Source organism: Schistocerca nitens, chromosome 11 (genome assembly GCF_023898315.1).
Source record: "Schistocerca nitens isolate TAMUIC-IGC-003100 chromosome 11, iqSchNite1.1, whole genome shotgun sequence".
Lineage (NCBI taxonomy): Eukaryota > Metazoa > Arthropoda > Insecta > Orthoptera > Acrididae > Schistocerca > Schistocerca nitens.
Genome location: NC_064624.1, coordinates 196,420,991 through 196,448,327, shown reverse-complemented (window position 1 = coordinate 196,448,327; position 27,337 = coordinate 196,420,991). Strand labels below are relative to the sequence as shown.

The window sequence follows — 27,337 nt, the reverse complement described above, 5'->3', positions numbered from 1 at the left end:
TTCCAATCTCCTGTTTAAGATATGCCGAACATCATGATGGAAGTGCGGTGGAGCACCATCCTGTTGAAAGATGAAGTCGGCGCTGTCGGTCTCCAGTTGTGGCATGAGCCAGTTTTCCAGCATGTCTACGGGTTACGCGTGAAACTTGCACGCACGCGTTCAACTGTTTCTTCACTCAGTGCACGCCGACCCGTTGATTTCCCCTTACAGAGGCATCCAGAAGCTTTAAACGGCGCATACCATCGCCGAATGGAGTTAGCAGTTGGTGGATCTTTGTTGAACTTCGTCCTGAAGTGTCGTTGCGCTGTTATGACTGACTGATGTGAGTGCATTTCAAGCACGACATACGCTTTCTCGGCTCCTGTCGCCATTTTGTCTCACTGCGCTCTCGAGCGGTCTGGCGGCAGAAACCTAAAGTGCGGCTTCAGCCGAACAAAACTTTATGAGTTTTTCTACGTATCTGTAGTGTGTCGTGACCATATGTCAATGAATGGAGCTACAGTGAATTTATGAAATCGCTTCAATCATTTGTAATAGCCCTGTATACCACATAAATTAATAAGTAATGGTGCTGACCCGCCATGGTACATAAAACGGATAGGGTCGCTGTTTCAGAAGCAGCGAAAAAAAGCATGCCTAATTTAAAAGAATTCAAAATCCCCAATATTGACAAAGTTTTTGCAGAAGTACGAAATATAGAGCGTACTTAAATGCGAGATACTTTTAATAATTTCCACGAAGAAACTGTCTCGAAATCTGGCAGAAAACCCAAAGAGATTCTGGTCATACATAAAGCACACCAGTGGCAAGACGCAATCAATACCTTCACTGCGAGATAACAACGGTGAAGTCACTGATGACAGTGCCACTGAAGCAGAGTTATTAAACACGGTTTTCCGAAACTCCTTCACCAAAGAAGGCGAAGTAAATATTCCTGAATTCCAATAAACAACTGCCAAGATGAGAAACATAGAAGTACATATCCTCGGAGTAACGAAGCAGCTTAAATCACTTAATAAAGGCAAGGCCTCCGGTCCAGATTGTATACCAGTCAGGTTCCTCTCAGAATATGCTGATAAAATAGCTCCATATTTAGCAATCATATACAACCACTCGCTCACAGAAAGATCCGTACATAAAGACTGGAAGATTGCTCAAGTCACACCAATACCCAAAAACGGAAGTAGGAGTAATCCGCTGAATTACAGGCCTATAACAATAACGTCGATTTGCAGTAGGGTTTTAGAACATATACTGTGTTCGAACATTAGGAACTACCTCGAAGAAAACGATTTATTGACACGTAGTCATCACGGATTTAGAAAACATCGTTCTTGCGAAACACAACTCCTGAAGCACCGAGTGCTATCGGCAGGGGATGTCAAATTGATCGCATATTTTTAGACTTCTAAAAGGCTTTCGACACCATTCCTCACAAGCGTCTTCTAACGAAACATCGCCTCAGTTGTGCGACTGGATTCGTGATTTCCTATCAGAGACGTCACAGTTAGTAGTAATAGACGGAAAGTCATTGAGTAGAACAGGAAGTGTTATAGACCCTCAATTGTTCCTGATCTATATTGACGACAACGGGAGACAATCTGAGTAGCCGTCTTAGTTTGTTTTCGGATGATGCTGTTATTTACCGTCTTGTAAAGTCATCAGATGATCAAACCGAATTGCAGAATGATTTAGATAAGATATCTGTATGGTGCGAAAACTGGCAGTTGACCCTGAATAAACAAAAGTGTGAAGTTATTCAGACGAATACTACAAGAAATCAGCTAAATTTCGATTACGCGCTAAGTCACACAAATATCTAAAGGCTCTAAATTGAACTAAATACTTAGGGATTACAATTACAAATAAGCTAAATTTGAACGACCACGTAGATAATGTTGCGGGTAGAGCAAACCAAAGACTGCGATTCATTGCCAGAAGACTTAGAAGGTGCAACAGGTCTACCAAAGAGACTGCTTACACCACGCTTGTCCGCCCTATTCTGGAGTACTGCTGTGCGGTGTGGGATCCGCATCAGGTGGGACTGACGGATGACATCGAAAAAGTACAAAGAAGGGCAGCTCGTTTTGTATTATCGGGAGGTAGGGGAGATAGTGCCACAGACATGATACGTGAAGTGGAGCGGCAATCGTTAAAACAAAGGCGTTTTTCGTTGCGACGGGATCTTCTCATGAAATTTCAGTCACCAGTTTTCTCCTCCGATTGCGAAAGCATTCTGTTGGCACCCACCTACGTAGTGAGAAATTATAATCACGGTAAAATTAGAGAAACCAGGGCTCGCCCAGAAAAAATTATTAGTTCCCTTTTCTCGCGCGTCGTCGAGAGTGGAACGGTAGAGAGACAGCTTGAAGGTGGTTATTGAACCCTCTGCCAGGCACTTTATTGTGAATAGCAGAGTAATCACGTAGATGTAGATGTAGATATGGATCATTATTTCCCTATCAACACGCAGAGAAATGGGATTCAGTACGAAGCACATAGACCTTAGTTTGTTAAACAGGTGATTAATATGAAGTTCCTTTAATTTTTTGCCCCTTGATATCTGTTTCAAGAGCTTGTTATTTGCTGTCTGAAACTGTATTAGATTTCGTAACAGAGTATTTGCTGCAAACCATTTCAGTACTTGGCATGTTATTGTCTCAGTTGCAATCCACGTCGAAGATCGAGATACTTCTATCATCAGGGAACATTAGAATATTTTGCAGCGTTAGTTAGTGATGTCGGTACGTCACTGATGTACACTTAGATCTGTGGTCCGAGAACGGAGCCTTGGGGAACACCATACTTAACAGTTCCACACTCTGATGCTGTCGTTTCAGCTGCGTCTGTCAGAGCAACTTCTTGTTTCCTGTTAATGTAAGTAAGATTCCAGCAAGGCTAATGGTTTATCTTCGATGCCACAGTGTGAAACTTTTAATGCTAATGAGTTACGCTTTTACGCAATTGGAAGCGTCGTCTTTTTGTTCCTCTGCAGCACCTTTACCGTAATTACCAAGTCTGTCTCTTCACAACAGAGCGGATATTACATCACCATTCTAATCGTACGTCCCCATGTCGCAATACGATCCTACGGTGGAGTTACAGCTTTTGGGACACTAGGGAACATTTTTCAAAAGAAGCCGCTAGGTTCCTAATACACTCCTGGAAATTGAAATAAGAACACCGTGAATTCATTGTCCCAGGAAGGGGAAACTTTATTGACACATTCCTGGGGTCAGATACATCACATGATCACACTGACAGAACCACAGGCACATAGACACAGGCAACAGAGCATGCACAATGTCGGCACTAGTACAGTGTATATCCACCTTTCGCAGCAATGCAGGCTGCTATTCTCCCATGGAGACGATCGTAGAGATGCTGGATGTAGTCCTGTGGAACGGCTTGCCATGCCATTTCCACCTGGCGCCTCAGTTGGACCAGCGTTCGTGCTGGACGTGCAGACCGCGTGAGACGACGCTTCATCCAGTCCCAAACATGCTCAATGGGGGACAGATCCGGAGATCTTGCTGGCCAGGGTAGTTGACTTACACCTTCTAGAGCACGTTGGGTGGCACGGGATACATGCGGACGTGCATTGTCCTGTTGGAACAGCGAGTTCCCTTGCCGGTCTAGGAATGGTAGAACGATGGGTTCGATGACGGTTTGGATGTACCGTGCACTATTCAGTGTCCCCTCGACGATCACCAGTGGTGTACGGCCAGTGTAGGAGATCGCTCCCCACACCATGATGCCGGGTGTTGGCCCTGTGTGCCTCGGTCGTATGCAGTCCTGATTGTGGCGCTCACCTGCACGGCGCCAAACACGCATACGACCATCATTGGCACCAAGGCAGAAGCGACTCTCATCGCTGAAGACGACACGTCTCCATTCGTCCCTCCATTCACGCCTGTCGCGACACCACTGGAGGCGGGCTGCACGATGTTGGGACGTGAGCGGAAGACGGCCTAACGGTGTGCGGGACCGTAGCCCAGCTTCATGGAGACGGTTGCGAATGGTCCTCGCCGATACCCCAGAAGCAACAGTGTCCCTAATTTGCTGGGAAGTGGCGGTGCGGTCCCCTACGGCACTGCGTAGGATCCTACGGTCTTGGCGTGCATCCGTGCGTTGCTGCGGTCCGGTCCCAGGTCGACGGGCACGTGCACCTTCCGCCGACCACTGGCGACAACATCGATGTACTGTGGAGACCTCACGCCCCACGTGTTGAGCAATTCGGCGGTACGTCCACCCGGCCTCCCGCATGCCCACTATACGCCCTCGCTCAAAGTCCGTCAGCTGCACATACGGTTCACGTCCACGCTGTCGCGGCATGCTACCAGTGTTAAAGACTGCGATGGAGCTCCGTATGCCACGGCAAACTGGCTGACACTGACGGCGGCGGTGCACAAATGCTGCGCAGCTAGCGCCATTCGACGGCCAACACCGCGGTTCCTGGTGTGTCCGCTGTGCCGTGCGTGTGATCATTGCTTGTACAGCCCTCTCGCAGTGTCCGGAGCAAGTATGGTGGGTCTGACCCACCGGTGTCAATGTGTTCTTTTTTCCATTTCCAGGAGTGTATAAAAGCGAGGACACCCGAAAACGTCTCCATTGTGAGAGAGGTGGTCGTAAGGCTATGTTTACACAGGCCATGAAAATTTCATATCGCCGGCAATACATCTACATCTACATACATACTCCGCAATCCACCATACGGTGCGTGGCGGAGGGTACCTCGTACCACAACTAGCATCTTCTCTCCCTGTTCCACTCCCAAACAGAACGTGGGGAAAATGACTGCCTATATGCCTCTGTACGAGCCCTAATCTCTATCTTATCTTTGTGGTCTTTCCGCGAAATGGAAGTTGGCGGCAGTAAAATTGTACTGCAGTCAGCCTCAAATGCTGGTTCTCTAAATTTCCTCAGTAGCGATTCACGAAAAGAACTCCTCCTTTCCTCTAGAGACTCCCACCCGAGTTCCTGAAGCATTTCCGTAACACTCACGTGATGATCAAACCTACCAGTAACAAATCTAGCAGCCCGCCTCTGAATTGCTTCTATGTCCTCCCTCAATCCGACATGATAGGGATCAAATGGTTCAAATGGCTCTGAGCACTATGGGACTCAACTGCTGAGGTCATTAGTCCCCTAGAACTTAGAACTAGTTAAACCTAACTAACCTAAGGACATCACAAACATCCATGCCCGAGGCAGGATTCGAACCTGCGACCGTAGCGGTCTTGCGGTTCCGGACTGCAGCGCCTTTAACCGCACGGCCACTTCGGCCGGCTGATAGGGATCCCTAACGCTCGAGCAGTACTCGAGAATAGGTCGTATTAGTGTTTTATAAGCCGTCTCCTTTACAGATGAACCACATCTTCCCAAAATTCTACCAGTGAACCGAAGACGACTATCCGCCTTCCCCAAGACTGCCATTACATGCTTGTCCCACTTCATATCGCTCTGCAATGTTACGCCCAAATATTTATTCGACGTGACTGTGTCAAGCGGTACACCACTTATGGAGTATTCAAACATTACAGGATTCTTTTTCCTATTCATATGCATTAATTTACATTTATCTATATTTAGAGTTAGCTGCCGTTCTTTACACCAGTCACAAATCCTGTCCAAGTCATCTTGTATCCTCCTACAGTCACTCAACGACGACACCTTCCCGTACACCACAGCATCATCAGCAAACAGCCGCACATTGCTATCCACCCTATCCAAAAGATCATTTATGTAGATAGAAAACAACAGCGGACCTACCACACTTCCCTGGGGCACTCCAGATGATACCCTCACCTCCGATGAACACTCACCATCGAGGACAACGTACTGGGTTCTCTTACTTAGGAAGTCAATCTGTGTGCTTATGTTTGTATTTAGTGTAGTTAGTCGTCTAACCAATGGCACCCCGTACCATTACGCCGGGTGATACGCCAGTATGGCGATGAAGAATACACGCTTGCCGGCCGCTGGTGGCCGAGCGGTTCTGGCGCTACAGTCTGGAACCGCGCGACCGCTACGGTCGCAGGTTCGAATCCTGCCTCGGGCATGGATGTGTGTGTTGTCCTTAGGTTAGTTAGGTTTAAGTAGTTCTAAGTTCTAGGGGACTTATGACCTCAGCAGTTGAGTCCCATAGTGCTCAGAGCCATTTGAACCAATACACGCTTCCAATGTGCGTTCACCGCGATGTCGCCAAACACGGAGGCGACCATCGTGATGCTGTAAACACAACCTGGATTCATCCGAAAACACAACGTTTTGCCATTCGTCCGCCCAGGTTCGTCGTCGAGTACACCATCGCAGGCGCTCCTGTCTGTGATGCAGCGTCAAAGGTAACCGCAGCCACGGTCTCCGAGCTGATAGTCCGTGCTACCGCAAACGTCGTCGAACTGTTCGTGCACATGGTTGTTGTCTTGCAAACGTCCCCATCTGTTGACTCAGGGATGACGTGGCTGCACGATCCGTTACAGCCATGCTTATAAAATGCCTGTCCTCTTGACTGCTAGTGATACGAGGCAGTTGGGATCCAGCACGGCGTTCCGTATTACCCTCCTGAACTCACTGAATCTGTATTCTGCTAACAGTCATTGGATCTCGAGCAACGCGAACAGCAATGTCGCGATACGATAAACCGCAATCGCGATAGGCTACAATCCGACGTTTATCAAAGTCGGAAACGTGATGGTACGCATTTCTCCTCCTTACACGAGGCATCACAGCGACGTTTCACCAGGCAACGCCGGTCAACTGCTGTTTGTCTATGAGAAATCGGTTGGAAACTTCCCTCATGTCAGAACGTTGCAGGTGTCGCCACCGGCGCCAACCTTGTGTGAATGCTCTGAAAAGCTAATCATTTGCATATCACAGCATCTTGTTCCTGTCGGTTAAATTTCGCGTCTGTAGCACGTCATCTTCGTGCTGTAGCAATTTTAATGGCCGGTAGTGTAACACCGCCGTCGGCGAAGGCATCGAGTATGGAGCGATGCGGGTGGGGCCGCAGCTGTCAGCGTGTCTTCGATTACTGCCACAGGTCCCACGCCTCCACGTAGCTCATTAACACAGCTCCCACCAGCCTGCATCCGTGGTGCGCTGCACGTCTCGAGCCGACGCTCACCTCCACGACGGCGTCTGTGGAGACGACCATCGACCTGGTGCAGAAAAAAAATGTGATTCACCCAAAAGGCTGACACGTTTCTATTGATCGACAATCGAATCGAACGGTCCCGTGCCCACTGCAACCGTAATATGACGATGTCCTTCGGTCAAAATGTGGTGATCTATGGAGCTCCATATTCGACAGTCAACGATGAACGGTGTGCTCCGAAACACTTGTGCATTGTCCTCCTTTCGGCATAGATCTCATAGATCAGTATCTGCCCTACTTGACAGAGCAGACAAGCCTGCCAACCCCCACGTTCTCTGAAGAGTCGTGGACGTCCAACCATTTAGCGCCTACTGGTGGTTTGGCTACTTTCACTGTCATTCTACCTCTTTCCATACATGCTCACGACAATGTTGGGTGTTTATGGAAAAAGTTAATAGGAATATAAAAAAGGGAGGAGGGTTTATCTGTTTAGCAAGAGTAATAGAAGGCAGATTTCAGACTACCTAACAGATCAAAACGAAAATTTCTGTTCCGACACTGACAATGTTGAGTGTTTATGGAAAAAGTTCAAGGCAATCGTAAAATCCGTTTTAGACAGGTACGTGCCGAGTAAAACTGTGAGGGACGGGAAAAACCCACCGTGGTTCAACAACAAAGTTAGGAAACTGCTGCGAAAGCAAAGAGAGCTTCACTGCAAGTTTAAACGCAGCCAAAGCCTCTCAGACAAACAGAAGCTAAACGATGTCAAAGTTAGCGTAAGGAGGGCTATGCGTGAAGCGTTCAGTGAATTCGAAAGTAAAATTCTACGTACCGACTTGACAGAAAAATCCTAGGAAGTTCTGGTCTTACGTTAAATCAGCAAGTGGCTCGAAACAGCATATCCAGACACTCCGGGATGATGATGGCATTGAAACAGAGGATGACACGCGTAAAGCTGAAATACTAAACACCTTTTTCCAAAGCTGTTTCACAGAGGAAGACCGCACTGCAGTTCCTTCTCTAAATCCTCGCACAAACGAAAAAATGGCAGACATCGAAATAAGTGTCCAAGGAATAGAAAAGCAACTGGAATCACTCAACAGAGGAAAGTCCACTGGATCTGACGGGATACCAATTCGATTCTACACAGAGTACGCGAAAGAACTTGCCCCCCTTCTAACAGCCGTGTACCGCAAGTCTGTAGAGGAACGGAAGGTTCCAAATGATTGGAAAAGAGCACAGGTAGTCCCAGTCTTCAAGAAGGGTCGTCGAGCAGATGCGCAAACCTATAGACCTATATCTCTGACGTCGATCTGTTGTAGAATTTTAGAACATGTTTTTTGCTCGAGTATCATGTCGTTTGTGGAAACCCACAATCTACTCTGTAGGAATCAACATGGATTCGGGAAACAGCGATCGTGTGAGAACCACCTCGCTTTAAATGTTCATGAGACCCAGAAAATATTAGATACTGGCTCCCAGGTAGATGCTATTTTTCTTGACTTCCGGAAGGCGTTCGATACAGTTCCGCACTGTCGCCTGATAAACAAAGTAAGAGCCTACGGAATATCAGACCAGCTGTGTGGCTGGATTGAAGAGTTTTTAGCAAACAGAACACAGCATGTTGTTATCAATGGAGAGACGTCTACAGACGTTAAAGTAACCTCTGGCGTGCCACAGGGGAGTGTTATGGGACCATTGCTTTTCACAATATATATAAATGACCTAGCAGATAGTGTCGGAAGTCCCGTGCGGCTTTTCGCGGATGATGATGTAGTATACAGAGAAGTTGCAGCATTAGAAAATTGTAGCGAAATGCAGGAAGATCTGCAGCGGATATGCACTTGGTGCAGGGAGTGGCAACTGACCCTTAACATAGACAAATGTAATGCATTGCGAATATATAGAAAGAAGGATCCTTTATTGTACGATTATATGATAGCTGGACAAACACTGGTAGCAGTTACTTGTGTAAAATATCTGGGAGTATGCGTGCGGAACGATTTGAAGAGGAGTGATCATATAAAATTAATAGTTGGTAAGGCGGGTGCCAGGTTGAGATTCATTGCGAGAGTCCTTAGAAAATGTAGTCCATCAACAAAGGAGGTGGCTTACAAAACACTCGTTCGACCTATACTCGAGTATCACTCATCAGTGTGGGATCCGTACCAGATCGGGTTGACGGAGGAGATAGAGAAGATCCAAAGAAGAGCGGCGCGTTTCGTCACGGGGTTATTTGGTAACCGTGATAGCGTTATGGAGATGTTTAGCAGACTCAAGTGGCAGACTCTGCAAAAGAGGCGCTCTGCATCGCGGTGTAGCTTGCTGTCCAGGTTTCGAGAGGGTGCGTTTCTGGATGAGGTATCGGATATATTGCTTCCGCCTACTTATACCTCCCGAGGAGATCACGAATGTAAAATTAGAGAGATTCGAGCGCGCACGGAAGCTTTCCGGCAGTCGTTCTTCCCGCGAACCATACGCGAGTGGAACAGGAAAGGGAGGTAATGACAGTGGCACGTAAAGTGCCCTCCGCCACACACTGATGGGTGGCTTGCGGAGTATAAATGTAGATGTAGATGTAGCAGTAGCACGTGAACATTCGACCAGCTTCTCCATTTTCCATATACTCGTTCACAGGCTGTGCATAATAATAATCTGCCCTTTGTCAGAGTCGCTTATGGATTTCCCCATTTGCAGGCCATATGTTCGACAGGCCGCTCCACCGTCCGTGCCTGCTCCGCTTAAATACTTTTGTTACCGCGTCACGTGGCTGCAACGCCACCAGGCGGCTTTCGACGTCACGGTGGATGTGGTCAATGTTTCGGCTCAGCAGTGTATATTGGTTAAGAGTAATTAGTTCGAGAATTGGTGAGACAGACAGCAAACTATAAATCAGCCCTTCGGTTTTTGTCCACTGCTGATTCAGACAGGCATTTGACGCATCTCTTTCACACTTTGACCATCATACCCATAATACTAATCTGTCTTTAGTGTTGTAAGCAATATGCAACATATTAGCGAGGACTTTTGCGTCCATTATATTATGAACATGGCAGTAACATGTTGTGCTTGTGATATTATGGACATGGAATTGCTTCCGCTGGCCTCTGTGGCCGAGCGGTTCTAGGCGCTTCAGTCCGAAACCGCGCTGCTGCTACGGTCGCAGGTTCGAATCCAGGCTCGGGCATGGATGTGTGTGATGTCCTTAGGTTAGGTTAGGTTTAAGTAGTTGTAAGTCTAGGGGACTGATGACCTCAGATGTTAAGTCCCATTGTGCTCAGAGGCATTTTGGGAATTGCTCCCAACACTGAAGACAAATTAATATTACTCACATGGCACGCAGAGTATGAAAGCGTTGATCGTTTCCAGGCAAATGTACTTATTGGTAACAGGCATTTGCATCGCTTTGGTGGAAAGACTGAAGGGATTTGTTACGGGGACTTCGTGTGTCCTATGCCACCGATGTTAAATTATCGACTTTTGTGACCCATTACCTTGGAAACTTTTTAAGACACCAACTTACAATTTACCATAATTATTGAATGCCTTTCTAGATACACTGAACTAGAATTATTACTAAAATTATATTGTGGGGAATGTTCTCTCTTTTTTTTCAAACACTCAGTTTTTTGACAGAATTTTGTAAATAAATGAACATAAAAACAAAACACCTCATGATATTTTAATTATTTTGTATTTAATTATTATTTTATTATTCTATATTTAATTATTCTAGTTCCATATATGTTGAATCTCACACTTGGCATACTGTGAAAATTTCATGTCTGTACCATCAGTACTTTTTTAGAAAACGGGTCATTTATTGCAAAAAAATGTAAAATTAAAAGATAGGTCAGCATTGGCTGTAATGTTGATGTTTCATTGATAGCACAATCGACTATCGATCACATAGTGATCATCTGCAGTGCTGTACAAATTAAACTCAGACACTGGCATCAAGTTATCCGTGGAGTAACCAATTAAAAAAAAAATTGTTCACAGATATTGAGGTTTAAAACTTTTTTTATTACAAATTCTTATACAGATCTACATTTATGCGTCTTTTATGCTCTAGAATTGCCCCGGCCCACAGTCTGTGTCTTCCTAAGTGTCACAACAGCCCAGTCCTTGCCGCCTCCTCTTCTTTGTTGCTTCTTTTGTTATTTGCTGAGCAGCTAACTCTGCTTCACGTACACGAAGCTCATCCATTTCCCGCAGTGCTTTAGCTGTGTTCTGTCCAAATCTTACTCCTAACGTCTCCAGAACCTTAAGTCTTTTATAGTTCCCACCATTAAAAGTTATTACAGCATCAGACACTGCTAACTTTAGAGTCATAAGGCCAACAAATACATTTTTAGGCGCACAACACCACACAGCATTATTGAAGGATACATTCACATTCTTGGTCTTGAGTAAATCCATGCAGGGTACCAGAAAATTCAGCTTGCCTATATTTACACCAAGTGTTTGTTCGAGTGGATACAAAGCATGACATGGCTTTGCATCGGTTGATATTCGATGAAAGAAAGTCTCACGTATCTATTACCCATAAACTTGCGTTTCTTGCAGTTACTTTTACGCTTAGTCATTTTTATTTACGTGTAAAATGTAGTATAAGTTGGCTTACTATAAAAATAGCCGATAATGACACTACTTTCAACAAAAGCGTCTATCAGAAACAAAGGACTGATTTGTTTATTCGTAATTCCAACTTCTGAGACGTAGCTGTAGGCACAAAACAAAGCAATCCACAGCCTTGTAGTCCGCAGCTCGTGGTCGTGCGGTAGCGTTCTCGCTTCCCACGCCCGGGTTCCCGGGTTCGGTTCCCGGCGGGGTCAGGGATTTTCTCTGCCTCGTGATGACTGGGTGTTGTGTGCAGTCCTTAGGTTAGTTAGGTTTAACTAGTTCTAAGTTCTAGGGGACTGATGACCATAGATGTTAAGTCCCATAGTGCTCAGAGCCACAGCCTTGTAGACTGTGTAGTTCCCAAGATACACTCCTGGAAATTGAAATAAGAACACCGTGAATTCATTGTCCCAGGAAGGGGAAACTTTATTGACACATTCCTGGGGTCAGATACATCACATGATCACACTGACAGAACCACAGGCACATAGACACAGGCAACAGAGCATGCACAATGTCGGCACTAGTACAGTGTATATCCACCTTTCGCAGCAATGCAGGCTGCTATTCTCCCATGGAGACGATCGTAGAGATGCTGGATGTAGTCCTGTGGAACGGCTTGCCATGCCATTTCCACCTGGCGCCTCAGTTGGACCAGCGTTCGTGCTGGACGTGCAGACCGCGTGAGACGACGCTTCATCCAGTCCCAAACATGCTCAATGGGGGACAGATCCGGAGATCTTGCTGGCCAGGGTAGTTGACTTACACCTTCTAGAGCACGTTGGGTGGCACGGGATACATGCGGACGTGCATTGTCCTGTTGGAACACCAAGTTCCCTTGCCGGTCTAGGAATGGTAGAACGATGGGTTCGATGACGGTTTGGATGTACCGTGCACTATTCAGTGTCCCCTCGACGATCACCAGTGGTGTACGGCCAGTGTAGGAGATCGCTCCCCACACCGTGATGCCGGGTGTTGGCCCTGTGTGCCTCGGTCGTATGCAGTCCTGATTGTGGCGCTCACCTGCACGGCGCCAAACACGCATACGACCATCATTGGCACCAAGGCAGAAGCGACTCTCATCGCTGAAGACGACACGTCTCCATTCGTCCCTCCATTCACGCCTGTCGCGACACCACTGGAGGCGGGCTGCACGATGTTTGGGCGTGAGCGGAAGACGGCCTAACGGTGTGCGGGACCGTAGCCCAGCTTCATGGAGACGGTTGCGAATGGTCCTCGCCGATACCCCAGGAGCAACAGTGTCCCTAATTTGCTGGGAAGTGGCGGTGCGGTCCCCTACGGCACTGCGTGGGATCCTACGGTCTTGGCGTGCATCCGTGCGTCGCTGCGGTCCGGTCCCAGGTCGACGGGCACGTGCACCTTCCGCCGACCACTGGCGACAAGATCGATGTACTGTGGAGACCTCACGCCCCACGTGTTGAGCAATTCGGCGGTACGTCCACCCGGCCTCCCGCATGCCCACTATACGCCCTCGCTCAAAGTCCGTCAACTGCACATACGGTTCACGTCCACGCTGTCGCGGCATGCTACCAGTGTTAAAGACTGCGATGGAGCTCCGTATGCCACGGCAAACTGGCTGACACTGACGGCGGCGGTGCACAAATGCTGCGCAGCTAGCGCCATTCGACGGCCAACACCGCGGTTCCTGGTGTGTCCGCTGTGCCGTGCGTGTGATCATTGCTTGTACAGCCCTCTCGCAGTGTCCGGAGCAAGTATGGTGGGTCTGACACACCGGTGTCAATGTGTTCTTTTTTCCATTTCCAGGAGTGTATGACTGCTCAATTGTGGCAGTATATGTGTAGCTGCTTAATTTGAGTCACAAGTCAACATTCAAAATATTATTTGAAGAACTCACAATTGTCTGATTTCAATGTATTATATACGAAAATGTCCAGGAAAGTCCAAAGTACATTATGGAGTAGAAAAATGTCACATTTCAAACAATATTTCACCTACAATGTCCCTTTAAAGTATTTTGAAGTAGCACTAAAATGGTTATGTTAATATTTTCTTGTTTGTCAAACAGTGGCAGGACTGCTAATTTCAGAAATGTGTTACGTCTATGGCCAGAGCTGGTACATTTCTGGTCCTGAAAACACACGTGATGAAACATAAAATAAGTCATAAGAACTTGTATAGAATAAAATTATGAATCACCACTTGTAATTTTAAGCTCCCACACACGACCATTAAAGTTGTATGTCTCTGCAAAAAGTTTACAAAGCTTCGAGAGGTGTAAAATATGCAAAAGAAAAACTTTTTACTTATCTTCATTATCTCGTTGTTGTTACCTCTAATTCTTGTTGTGTCTAGTGGTACATTCTTGACGCTGTAATTTTTATATAATGTTGAGGGTTCCTGAAACCGAAATAACTGATGAAGATTTGCCTGTTGCAATGAATATCTTTTTATTCCATCCCATTCTTCTAAATCACGCCGACTTTACGGTCTTAACTTCTGTCACACCAAAAATTACGTAGTTAGTGACACAATCAAATACATGTCTGATTCCATAAGAGGCATGCCAACTACTCTCAACTTTCTGTGGTAATAACAAAATTCCAAAGAGTTTACAGAGCAAAATAGTTTAGAAAATTTCTTCACAAAAAAAGGATCTTTATTAATTTATATCATATTTTATAAATGAGTCCAGAAGTAAGCTTAATGATTAGCATTAGATTGTACAGTTAATAATATGAATTTTAAATGTACCAGAAATTTGGTAATTTCAATCATTTTTAAAAGAAGAATAATTTTAACTGTACTTACAGATTGCAATGAATAATTTCTTTTTATACATTTTAGCCTGAAACATACAATATCATATGATGTTCACTCAGTTAGACAGCTGATATAATGCTCACCTATACAAGAATCAATAGTATTCATGGTATCGGCTATTTCTGTATAAAAAAGGTAGTGTTAGAGGAGGCTGACCCGTTTACACTGCAGATCTTCTACTATGACGGTACCAGCAAGGATGTCCTTTTTCACATTCAGGTCTTTGTGTAAGGAGCGATCAAAAAGTTCTGTTTGAGAGCCGTATAGTCTAGAATCGAGATGCCCATCAGCGAATGATGCCACCGTTGCACGTTTGGTAAAACTCTGTGTTCTGCTGTGTGGAGAAGTGCATAACTGGCTGATGCACATCCTTGTCCGCCAGGAATTGTCGACCCTTCAAGGACTTTTTTAAGGAACTGAAGGCATGATAATAGCATGGGGAGCGATCAGGAGTATAGGGCAGTTGCTTGAGCACCTCGCACTTGAGCGTAATGGGTGAGGGTGACCTAGATCGGCCAGCACCTTATGTCGATTAGTGACCAAATGGTTCAAATGGCTCTGAGCACTTAACATCTGAGGTCATCAGTCCCCTAGAACTTAGAACTACTTAAACCTAAGTAACCTAAGGACATCACTCACATCCATGCCCGAGGCAGGATTCGAACCTGCGACCATAGCAGCAGCGCGGTTCTGGACTGAATCGCCTAGAACCTGGACCACCGCGGCCGGCGTAATCGCGAACAACACGCAACTTGGCGCACCATTCCACATGGGCGATTTTCGACACACATACTGCCCCATTACACATTCTACATTCTCCAACGGATGCCCGCTGTTGTTTGTCCTGTGACAACCAAGAAAAGTACGTGTGGATGCATTTGGTATGGCATTTCCACATTTACTGCGCACACGTCAGAAAGATGTGAGTGCACCACTAAACGCTGGCCAACATGTCGGTGCTCATATACCCGTATCGAAGTCGCACTACACTGCATACACGCTGCAGAACCGACATCAAACAGAAACTTGTTGACCGTCCATTATATACACTGCTGGCCACCGTAAATGCAACACCCTGAAGGAAGCATCCGAATCAAGTGAAATTTGCACCATGACTTTGCAGCGATGAGATATGCAACTGATTAGAATTTCAGCGCAGACGCACATCACGCGCGCCTGTGGCGCCACCTCATAGCGCCATTTAAGGCTTGGCGATTTCGACGAGTGTACGTTCGGCACGTGTGTTTACCTCGTGGTTGTTTCACAAGACGATCAGTTATGCCTCGTAGACAACAGCGAACATCTTTTGATCAAGTATCCGAGTTCGACAGAGGAAGGATAGTGGCTTACCGAGATTGTGGATTATCATACAGAGAAATCGCTAGTCGTGTTGGACGAAACCAAACAACTGTAATGCGGATATGTGACCGTTGGATGCAGGAGGGTACGACGGACCGACGTGGTCGATCGCATTCACCTCGGTGCACCACTGCACGTGCTGATAGGCAAATTGTGCGCACGGCAGTGACGGATCGCTCAGTGACATCCCGAACCGTAGCACAGCACATTGCGTCTGTAACGCATCGTCCAGTATCTGCGCGTACCATTCGACGCCGTTTACAGCAGAGTGGTCTGTCCGCAAGACGTCCATTGCTTCGTCTACCATTGACGCAGAACCACAGACGTCTCCGTCGCCAATGGTGTGATGACAGACGGATGTGGACGGCAGAATGGAATGACGTTGTCTTTACTGACGAGGCACGCTTCTGTCTGCAGCACCACGATGGTCGGATTCGAGTGTGGAGACAGCTGGACAGCTGCATTATGCACCGCCACACTGGTCTTGCACCGGGTATTATGGTATGGGGCGGTATCGGATATTACTCTCGCACGCCTCTACTACGCATTGCCGGTACTTTAAATAGCCGGCGCTACATATCCGAGGTGCTGGAGCCAGTTGTCCTTCCTTACCTTCAGGGCTCGGCCACAGCCATATTTCAACAGGATAATGCGCGACCACACGTGGCACGCATTGTCCAAAGGTTCTTCGTCAATAACCAGATTGAATTGCTTCCCTGGCCGGCTCGCTCTCCGGATCTTTCGCCAATAGAAAACGTGTGGTCCATGGTTGCTCGACGAGTGACCCAGATTGCATCCCCAGCTGCCACACCAGATGATCTTTGGCAACGTGTGGAAGCTGCTTGGGCTGCTGTACCCCAGGAACACATCCAGCGTCTCTTTGACTCAATGCCGAGACGTGTGGCAGCGGTGATCTCCAACAATGGCGGCTACTCTGGCTACTGATTCTGGCAGGAACCACATGTCACAGACGTCTGTAAACGTAATCATTGGATACTTGGTCAACATGTTATCTACAAAATAAATTTTGTTGTGCTACCTCTTGTCTTTCTTGGTGTTGCATTTACGGTGGCCAGCAGTGTACATTATTTTGTGTTCCACAATTCTGGTCATAGATGTACACATCACAGATATAGAATACATGGTTATGCGTTCAATCACTTCTTCATTCCTGCAAACATCGAACAAATCGAATGCCTCTATGTACACAGGGAAAGAGGGAGAGATATGGCCCAGCCACATGAAGTATCCTGCATTCGCAGTGGATGACACGGGAAGCACCTCAGCAGTAATCTGGCAACAGCCTGCAACAGTCTGTTCTGTCAGCAATAGTGTCAGTATTGCAGCCATATCGCAGCAGTGTTGATGGCAAAACCATTGCAGCCAGCCAGATAATGCTGTAAAACATGGCCCGTGTAAACACTTTTCGAGCTGTGTTACTTGATCGCTATGACAATATGCATGCCACATACACTGTGTATTCGAAAGTATCCGGACACCCCCAAAAACATACGTTTTCCATATCAGGTGCATTGTGCTGCCACCTACTGCCAGGTACTTCGTATCAGCGACCTCAGTAGTCATTAGACGTCGTGAGAGAGCAGAATGGGGCGCTCCGCAGAACTCACGGACTTCGAATGTCGTCAGGTGATTGGGTGCCACTTGTTTCATACGTCTGGACGCGAGATTTCCACACCCCCAAACATCCCTAGGTCCACTGTTTCCGATCTGTTACTCGAGTGGAAACGTGAAAGGACACCTACAACAGCTCAAAACAGAACACGCCGACCTCGTCTGTTGACTGCCAGTTGAAGGGGGTCGTAATGTGTAATAGGCAGACACCTATCCAGACCGTCACACAGGAATTCCAAAAGTGCACCAGGATCTGCTGCAAGTACTATGACAGCTAGGCGGCAGGTGAGAAAACTTGGATTTCATAGTCGAGTGGCTGCTCATTAACCACACACCACGCCGGTAAATGCGAAATGACGCCTCGCTTGGTGTAAGGAGGATATGCAGTGGACGATTGAACAATGGAAAAAACGTTGTGTGGAGTGACGAATCTTGGTAGACAATGTGGCAGAGTGTGGTTTTGGCGAATGCCCGGTGGATGTCATCTGCCAGTGTGTGTGGTGCCAACAGCAAAATTGGGAGGCAGTGGTGTTATGGTGTGGTCGTGTTTTTCACGGAGGGGACTTGCACCACTTGTTTTGCATGGCACTATGACAGCGCAGGCCTACATTGATGTTTTAAGCACCTTCTAGCTCCCCACTGTTGAAGAGCAATTCGGGGATGGTGATTGCATCTTTCAACACAATTGAGGACCGGTTCATAATCCACGGCCTGTGGCGGAGGGTTTACACGACAATAACATCCCAGTAACGGTTCTGACCGCTGTGTTCAAGCCGTACTAGGCGCTTCACTTCAGAATCCTGCGACCTCTACCGTCAGAGGTTCCAATCCTGCCTCGGGCATGAATGTGTGTGATGTCCTTCCCTGTAATGGAGCCGGCCGCTATGCTCGAGCGATAGTAGGCGCTTCAGTCCAGAACCACGCGGCTGCTACTGTCGGAGGTTGGAATCCTGCCTCGGGCATGGATGTGTGTGATGTCCTTAGGTTAGTTAGGTTTAAGTAGTTCTAAGTTCTAGCGGACTGATGACCTCAGCAGTTAAGTCCCGTAGTGCTCAGAGCCATTTGAACCGTCTGAGCCTGTAATGGACCTGCACAGAGTCCTGACCTGAATTCTATAGAACACCTTAGGGATGTTTCGGAATGGCGACTTCGTGCCAGGCCTCACCAACCCACATCGATACCTCTCCTCAGTGTACCACTCTGTGAAGAATAGGCTACCATTCCCCAAGATGCTGTAATTTACCGTCTAGTAAGGTCATCCGAAGACCAGTATCAGTTGCAAATCGATTTAGAAAAGATTGCTGTATGGTGTGGCAGGTGGCAGTTGCCGCTAAATAACGAAAAATGTGAGGTGATCCACACGAGTTCCAAAAGAAATCCGTTGGAATTCGATTACTCGATAAATAGCATAATTCTCAAGGCTGTCAATTCAACTAAGTACGTGGGTGTTAAAATTACGAACAACTTCAGTTGGAAAGACCACATAGATAATATTGTGGGGAAGGCGAGCCAAAGGTTGCGTTTCATTGGCAGGACACTTAGAAGATGCAAGTCCACTAAAGAGACAGCTTACACTACACTCGTTCATCCTCTGTTGGAATATTGCTGCGCGGTGTGGGATCCTTAACAAGTGGGATTGACGGAGGACATCGAAACGGTGCAAAAAAGGGCAGCTCGTTTTGTATTATCACGTAATAGGGGAGAGAGTGTGGCAGATAGGATACGCGAGTTGGCATGGAAGTCATTAAAGCAAAGACGTTTTTCGTCGCGGCGAGATCTATTTACGAAATTTCAGTCACCAACTTTCTCTTCCGAATGCGAAAATATTTTGTTGAGCCAAACCTACATAGGTAGGAATGATCATCAAAATAAAATAAGAGAAATGAGAGCTCGAACAGAAAGGTTTAGGTGTTCGTTTTTCCCGCGCGCTGTTCGGGAGTGGAATGGTAGAGAGATAGTATGATTATGGTTCAATGAACCATCTGCTAAGCACTTAAATGTGAATTGCAGAGTAATCATATAGCTGTAGATGTAGATGAAACCTTCGAGCATCTGATTGAGCGTATGCCTGCGAGAGTGGAAGCTGTCATCAAGGCTAAGGGTGGGCCAACACGATATTGGAATTGTAGCATTACCGATTGAGGGCGCCACGAATGGGTAATTCATTTTCAGCCAGATGTCCGGATGCTTTTGATCGCATAGTGTATCTCTGGACAGAATCCGTGAAGACGGTCTGCAACTGAAGGTGGTCGATATTTGTATTTTTAATAAAGAGAGCAGCTGCTGGTGAAACATGCACTGTGTACGTTACTTGACGGCTGTTGACGGTCGCCTTCAACAAAAGTCGTGTTGCGTTGCAGGCGCGGCGCAGGGGCTGCCCAACTGCACGCCGCCCGCCATCGACGACTTCCCGCGCGACCTCTTCTCGGAGCAGCAGCGCCAGGAGGGCGCCGTCGTGCTGCACGTGCTCGCCTCGCTCTACCTGTTCGTCGCGCTCGCCGTCGTCTGCGACAGGTACTTCGTGCCCGCCGTCGAGCGCATCTGCCAAGGTCAGTGTCCACCGCACCTGTCTCGCTTGCGCGTTCTAACTTTTCGTCAAATTCGCTGTTTGTCAAACAAGTACACAGATGTACAAACCACGTTTGTCAAATTTAATCGCAGTTTTGAAGCTGGTCTCACACTGTGTATATCACATCGCAAACTCACACCTGTCGCTTGCACATTCAGACATTTCGTCAAATTCGCTGTTTGTCAAACAAGTACACAGATTTACAAACAATGTTTGTCAAACTTAATCGCAGTTTTGAAGTTGGTCTCACACTGTGTATATATCACTTCGCAAATTCACACCTGTCGCTTGCGCATTCAGACATTTCGTCAGATTCGATGTTTGTCAAACAAGTACACATTTACAGACCACGTTTGTGAAACTTAATTGCAGTTTTGAATCTGGTCTTACACTGTGTATATCACATCGCAACTCACACCTGTCACTTGCACATTCAGACTTTTCCTCAAATTCGATGTTTTTCAAACAAGTACACAGATTTACAAACCACGATTGTCAAACTTAATCGCAGTTCTGAAGCAGGTCTCACACTGTGTATATCGCATCGCAAACTCACACCTGTCGCTTGCACATTCAGACTTTTCGTCAAATTCGATGTTTGTCACACAGGTACACAGATTTACAGACCACATTTGTCAAACTTAGCCACAGATCAGAAGCAGGTCTCACACTGTGTGTATCACATAGCAAACTCACACCTGTCGCTTGCACATTCAGACTTTTCGTCAAATTCGATGTTTGTCAAACAAGTACACAGATTTACAAACCACATTTGTCAAACTTAGTCGCAGATCTGAAGCAGGTCTCACCCTGTGTGTATCACATCGCAAACTCACACCTGTCGCTTGCACATTCAGACATTTCGTCCAATTCGCGGTTTGTCAAACAAGTACACAGATTTACAAACCATGTTTGTCAAACTTAGCCACATAGCTGAAGCAGGTTTCACACTGTGTATATGACATTGCAGACCCACACCTGTCGCTTGTACATTCAGACTTTTCATCAAATTCGATATTTGTCAAACAAGTACACAGCTTTACAGATCACGTTTGTCAAACTTAGTCGCAGATTTGAAGCAGGTCTCACACTGTGTGTGTCACATCGCAAACTACAAAACTTTTGCACAGTCGTCTGTAACTTTTTTTATTCTTTGTTGGAGGAAAATGAAATTTTTTGTGAACATATTTGGAACATTTAGCTATACATTGAGCCTACTCAATGTATAGAGGGTGACAAAAAAGTCAGTATAAATTTGAAAACTGAACAAATTATGGAATAATGTAGATAGAGAGGTACAAATTGACACACATGCTTGGAGTGATATGGTGTTTTAGAAGAACCAAAAAAATACAAATTTTAAAAAATGTGTAACAGATAGTTCTTCATCTAACCAGAAAAGCAATAACTAGCATAACAAAGTAAGACAAAGCAAAGATGATGTTCTTTATAGGAAATGATCAATATGTCCACCATCATTCCTCGACAATAGCTGTAGTCAAGGAATAATGTTGTGAACTGCACTGTAAAGCATGTCCGGAATTACGGTGAGGCATTGGCGTCGGATGTTGTCTTTCAGCATCCCTAGAGATGTCGGTCGATCACGGTACACTCGCAACTTCAGGTAACCCCAAAGCCAATAATCGCACGGACTGAGGTCTGGGGACCTGGGAGGCCAAGCATGACGAAAGTGGCGGCTGAGCACACGATCGTCACCAAATGATGCGCGCAACAGATCTTTCACACGTCTAGAAATATGGGGTGGTTCTAATAAAACCCCATGTCATTCCAAGCATGTGTGTCAATTTTTACCTCTCTGTCTAATTTATTCTGTGGTTTATTAAGTTTTCAAATTTCTACTGACTTTTTGATCACCCGATATATCAAGATGGTGTCTGTTCTCTTGGACATGTCCGAGAGAACAGACACCATCTTCATATGTATAGTTAAGGCTCACCGGCCATTTGACCATCTCGTGTGCGGATGCACACACATTGGCTGAACTCTAACGGGAATCGGTAACGCCGCGAGTAATCTGTGCAATGGGCAGGGGCACTACGAATACATTGTGGGACAGTAAGCTGGAAATGTGGGTCTCACAGGAGGTGTGCCGGAGATTAGTCCCTGCAGTCGCGCCACCTTATGTGTCCTCTATGGCTGAGATGGATAGAGTGTCTGCCATTTAAGCAGGAGTTCCCAGCTTCGAGTCCCAGTTGGGGCACACACTTTCAACTGTCCCCGTTGATGTATATCAACGCCTGGATGCAGCTAAGGGTATTCATTTCATTGTATTGATTTAATTGTAACTGTTCGATCTAGCCTCCATCAGGTGTGACGCATCTGGGCCAACGCTCGTTCCACGATGTACATGCACGTTGGTAAAATTCTGGGGATTGGTTTTTGACACCATCACTTGACACAGGAAATAAGGTCTTTCTCACTTTCAGACGTTTTACCGCGCAGTTGGGCCTTCAGGCAGTCAAAGAGGTAAAAATCAGACAGAGCAAAGGCCAGACTGTGTAGGGAGGACGAGGAACAATTTTCCAATCCATTTTCTTGATTTTCTGCTCCGTCATAAGGGCCGTATGGCGTTTCACATTGTCACGGTGTAGTCTGATGAGCTGACCCTGAAGCTGTGGTCTGTGGGTCTTGATGGCAAGTCGTGGCTTGTCCAGTGACAAACAGTTACGGTCCCATTAAAACCGTGTGCCGGACCGAGACTCGAACTTGGGACCTTTGCCTTCTGCGAGCAAGTGTTCTACCAACTGAGCTACCCATGCACCACTCACACCCCACACTCACAGCCTTACGTCTGCCAGTACCTCGTCTCCTACCTTCCAAACTGTACAGAAGCGCTCCTGCGATGGTTGAGCACTTGCCCTGGAAAGGCAAAGCTCCCGAGTTCGTGTCTCGGTCCGGCACACAGTTTTAATCTGCCAGGAGGTTTCCTATCAGCGCACACTCCGCTGCAGAGTGAAAATGTCATTCTGGTTACGGTCCCAGTTAATTGCGGAGCCAGTTTCCAAAAAGTCAGTGAAAATGACACCACAGTGATCCCAGAAGAAGCAGGCCATCGCCTTTCGGCCGTTCGTGAAAGTCTTGGTTGCTTCTTCCTAGGGGAAACCGGATGACGCCACTCCACGGATTGGGTTTTGCTCTCACATTCGCACGAAAACAACCATATTTCATCCTAGGTAATGACGCCGTCGAAACACTGTTTCCACTCTTCAGTAAAGGTCTTCGTGCGACCCTCGCACACATTCTTCCTCATCGTTTTAATTTCTCTTGTCAATAATCTAGGCACCCAACGTGCACAGATTTTTCTCTACGTGAAATGATAATTAAATGGACACCCTAGCTGCGAACAGGCGTTGATGTACTTCGTTGGGGACATGTTGAAAATGTGTGCCCCGACCGGGACTCGAACCCGGGACCTCCTGCTTACATGGCAGGCGCTCTATCCATCTGAGCCTCCGCGGGCACAGAGGATAGTCAACATGTCCCCAACGAAGTACATCAACGCCTGTTTGCAGCTAGGGTGTCCATTTAATTATCATTTCATTTCCAGCAAAGCTGCATGGTCATCCACGGTAACTGTTCTTTCGGGAACAGGTACTACCGTCATATATAGTTAAAATATGGCTTCCCGGCGATTGACCTTCTTGTGCGAACGCACACGCTATGCCCGAAATCGTACGGGACTTGGTAGATTAATCTGTCACGAGTAATGAGTATGATGGGCAAACATCTATTAGGCGCACTACGAATGCAGTGGTGTGGACATGTTGGGAATGTGGATCTCACGGGGAGCGTGCAAGGGATAAGTCCCTGCAGACGCATTATCCTCTGTGTCCTCGGTGGCTCAGACGGATAGAGCGTCTGCCATGTAAGCAGGAGGTCCCGGGTTCGAGTCCCGGTCGGGGCACACATTTTCAACATGTCCCCAATGAAGTACATCAACGCTAAGATGTCCATTTAATTATCATTTTATTTCTAGCAAAGCTGCATGGTCATCCACGGTAACTGTTCTTTCGGGAACAGATACTACCGTCATATATATTTTTCTCTAGCCTAGAGACTGTACCAGTGATACCACACTACCCAATGACAAACGAGTCTTTTCAGCAAGCTGTCGTGTCGTCACACACCTGTCATTTTGGATGATTTGATCAGTGGTCTCCTTATTCACACCACTCACTGCCGTCGGTGGTCTACCGCATCGTGGATTGTCCAGTATAGAGAAATCACCTTCTTTAAACCTTTGAAACCCTTGCCGGATACTGCTGCGACCCTCTGTGTCCTCCCCATAAAGAGGGAGCAACTTCCTGTGAATCGATGCGCCAGGGTCATCGCCCGTCTTGAAGAGGAACTCCATCACCGACCGTTGTCGCAACCTAACATCTACTTCATGGTCCATAATGGCTCACCTGTAAATAAAAAAAAGAAATACTTTTGTATACCAACTTATAGCCAAATGTTCACAGTATGTTCACAAAAATATCACTCACCTCCTGCAAAACTATAGACGACTGAACAAACTTTTTGAACGCCCTTTGTATATTCACACCACTGGTAATGTCTACCAGTTCGGACCACACGTTTCTTCCACTGAATGTAGCATTATCTATGAAGGTTGAAAAGGTAACAAGACATTGCTCCACTGGAATGGTTGAAATTGAGAGACGAATTTACCTGTCAGAAACTTCCGAGGGGAAATTACACATAGACCCTAGTGAATGAATCTCTCGAAATGGACAACCAAGCTTTTAATAACTTGTTAAACTTACTTGACTCTCACACTGAAGAGAACACACTTATGCGAGAAACATACTCCAGTTTCACAAAAATTATCTGTAACTTTGAGATATATGGGAACTGGAGTAGATTTCAAAGAGTGAAAATTTATATTCTACGCTGCACCTTGCAGGCTGAGCGACTTTATCATGGAAACGTTTGCAGCAATATCATTAAAAGACAATATTATTTTGTTACACTCCCACTTGCATGTCGTGCATGTCGTATAAATTTCATTTTCTCTTTGCATTTTCCAATGTTTTTTGGATGTGGACGTGGTCCCTCGACCTTAGTTTCCACATTTGTGGGAACCAAAGATATAAAGAAATAAGCTGCAATAAAAATTCTTTTTTTATTCAAAAAGCATGCCGGAGGATCATTCATACCGTCAATAGTCTTTGAAAACTGAGAAGCAACTGGCTGTTGTTTGACAAACACAAGTATCAAACGTGGTTGTCAAGTTGGCTGGCGGACAAAATATCTCTCAAACATTTGAAACTTTGTCTTTGTTTAACAGCCAGATGAAACAAAGCGGTATATTGCCAAATAATTTGACAAAGATGCGATATGTGACCAATTGTTTGATCGTCTACAGATTTTATTTTGTTACACTCCCACTTGTATGTCGTGCTTATCGGATAAATTTCATTTTCTCTTTCCATTTTCCAATGTTTTTTGGATATGGATGTGGTCAATTGATCTTAGTTTCCAGATCTGTGGGAACTAAAGATATAAAGAAATAAACTGCGATATAAAGAAATAAACTGTTACAAGAATTCTTTTTTATTCAAAAAGCATGCCGGAGGATCATTCATACGGTCAATCGTCTTTGAAAACTGAGAAGCAACTGGCTGTTGTTTGACAAACACAAGTATCAAACGTGGTTGTCAAGTTGGCTGGCGGACAAAATATCTCTCAAACATTTGAAACTTTGTCTTTGTTTAACAGCCAGATGAAACAAAGCGGTATATTGCCAAATAATTCGACAAAGATGCAATATGTGACCAATTGTTTGATCGTCTACAGATTTTATTTTGTTACACTCCCACTTGTATGTCGTGCTTATCGGATAAATTTCATTTTCTCTTTGCATTTTCCAATGTTTTTTGGATGTGGATGTGGTCAATTGATCTTAGTTTCCAGATCTGTGGAAACTAAAGATATAAAGAAATAAACTGCGATATAAAGAAATAAACTATTATAAAAATTCTTTTTCATTCAAACTGCATGCCGGAGGATCATTCATACGGTCAATCGTCTTTGAAAACTGAGAAGCAACTGACTGTTGTTTGACAAACATAAGTATCAAACGTGGTTGTCAAATTGGCTGGCGGTCAAAATATCTCTCAAACATTTGAAACTTTGTCTTTGTTTAACAGACAAATGAAACAAAGCGGTATATTGCCAAATAATTCGACAAAGATGCAATATGTGACCAATTGATTGATCGTCTACAGAGGCACTTGGCGTGTTACACCAAGCTTTGAACTAGGTGTAATAGAAGTGGGTTCTGTAGGTACAATGAAAGACTGTCTAAATGAAGATATGTTTCCCCTCAGGCTGTAACTTTCTGTTAGCCAGTCTGAACCTCAGCGCTGGTACCAAACATTTCCATGTAATTCGTCACACGCCTGCTGTTTCTAGACTACTCATTAACTCACTTCCCTTTTGTCCCGATATATTCGGGACAGTCCTGATTTTTAACACAATGTGCCGATGTCCCCAACCGTCTTTGTGGAAACTGGAATGTCCGGGATTTTCGTCTTATGTAGCGTGACTTTTTTTTTTCTAAAGAGTCACAGCTTAGTCAGCCTGGAGGTTTGGAATGATCGCATTACGATTACTCATACGTAAAAATTAAACAGTATTCAAAAGATTTTACAGAGACTGCTACTAGGGGCAAAATTTGTTGAGATTCATATTGTTTAATGAGGTAACATGTTTGAAGGTATAAACCCATAATGTGTGTACGATGGCAACTGTTTAACAAAATTACACACATACATTAATGTTATTGTGCTAAGTCTTGCCACGTGCTGGGCACATCCTGTGGACAAAGGGAAGGATAATATTTTATGAGTGAATATTCACTTGGTATGCTGGACTCCTATTTGCACAAAAAATTTTAAATAATTACTCAAGCGAGTGATTATTTAAGATTCTTTTATTAAAGACTAAAAAAAAAGTACATGAACAGCACACCTATATATCACATGAATTTTCCCTCTTATAAGGTTATCCTTCCATTTTTCCACAGGATGACCACAGCACATGGAAAGAATCAACACATCAAAGCACATGGAAAGAATCTACACATCAACTTTGATTACAATGGGTAGTTTTGTTAAATGTTTTGGTATTGCCATCATAGCCTCAAGTTATGGTTTATACCTCGAAATGAGTTACTTCACTAAATAGTCTAAATGACAACAAAGTTTGTAACTGCAAGCGGCTTATGA

General features: G+C 45.6%; 1 protein-coding gene and 1 non-coding gene across 2 annotated transcripts in view; both read left to right on the top strand.

The window, feature by feature from the left end:
• LOC126213192 (sodium/potassium/calcium exchanger 3) overlaps positions 1-27,337 on the top strand; it is a 227,703-nt gene that overhangs the window by 110,955 nt on the left and 89,411 nt on the right. Inside the window, exon 2 of the mRNA XM_049940817.1 lies at positions 19,876-20,064. Within this exon, the coding sequence (XP_049796774.1) occupies positions 19,876-20,064 (189 nt within the window). The remainder of the gene's footprint in view (positions 1-19,875; positions 20,065-27,337) is intronic.
• On the top strand, positions 23,936-24,009 carry Trnat-ugu (transfer RNA threonine (anticodon UGU)). Its single transcript has one exon. It is a non-coding gene; the product is annotated as a tRNA-Thr (tRNA).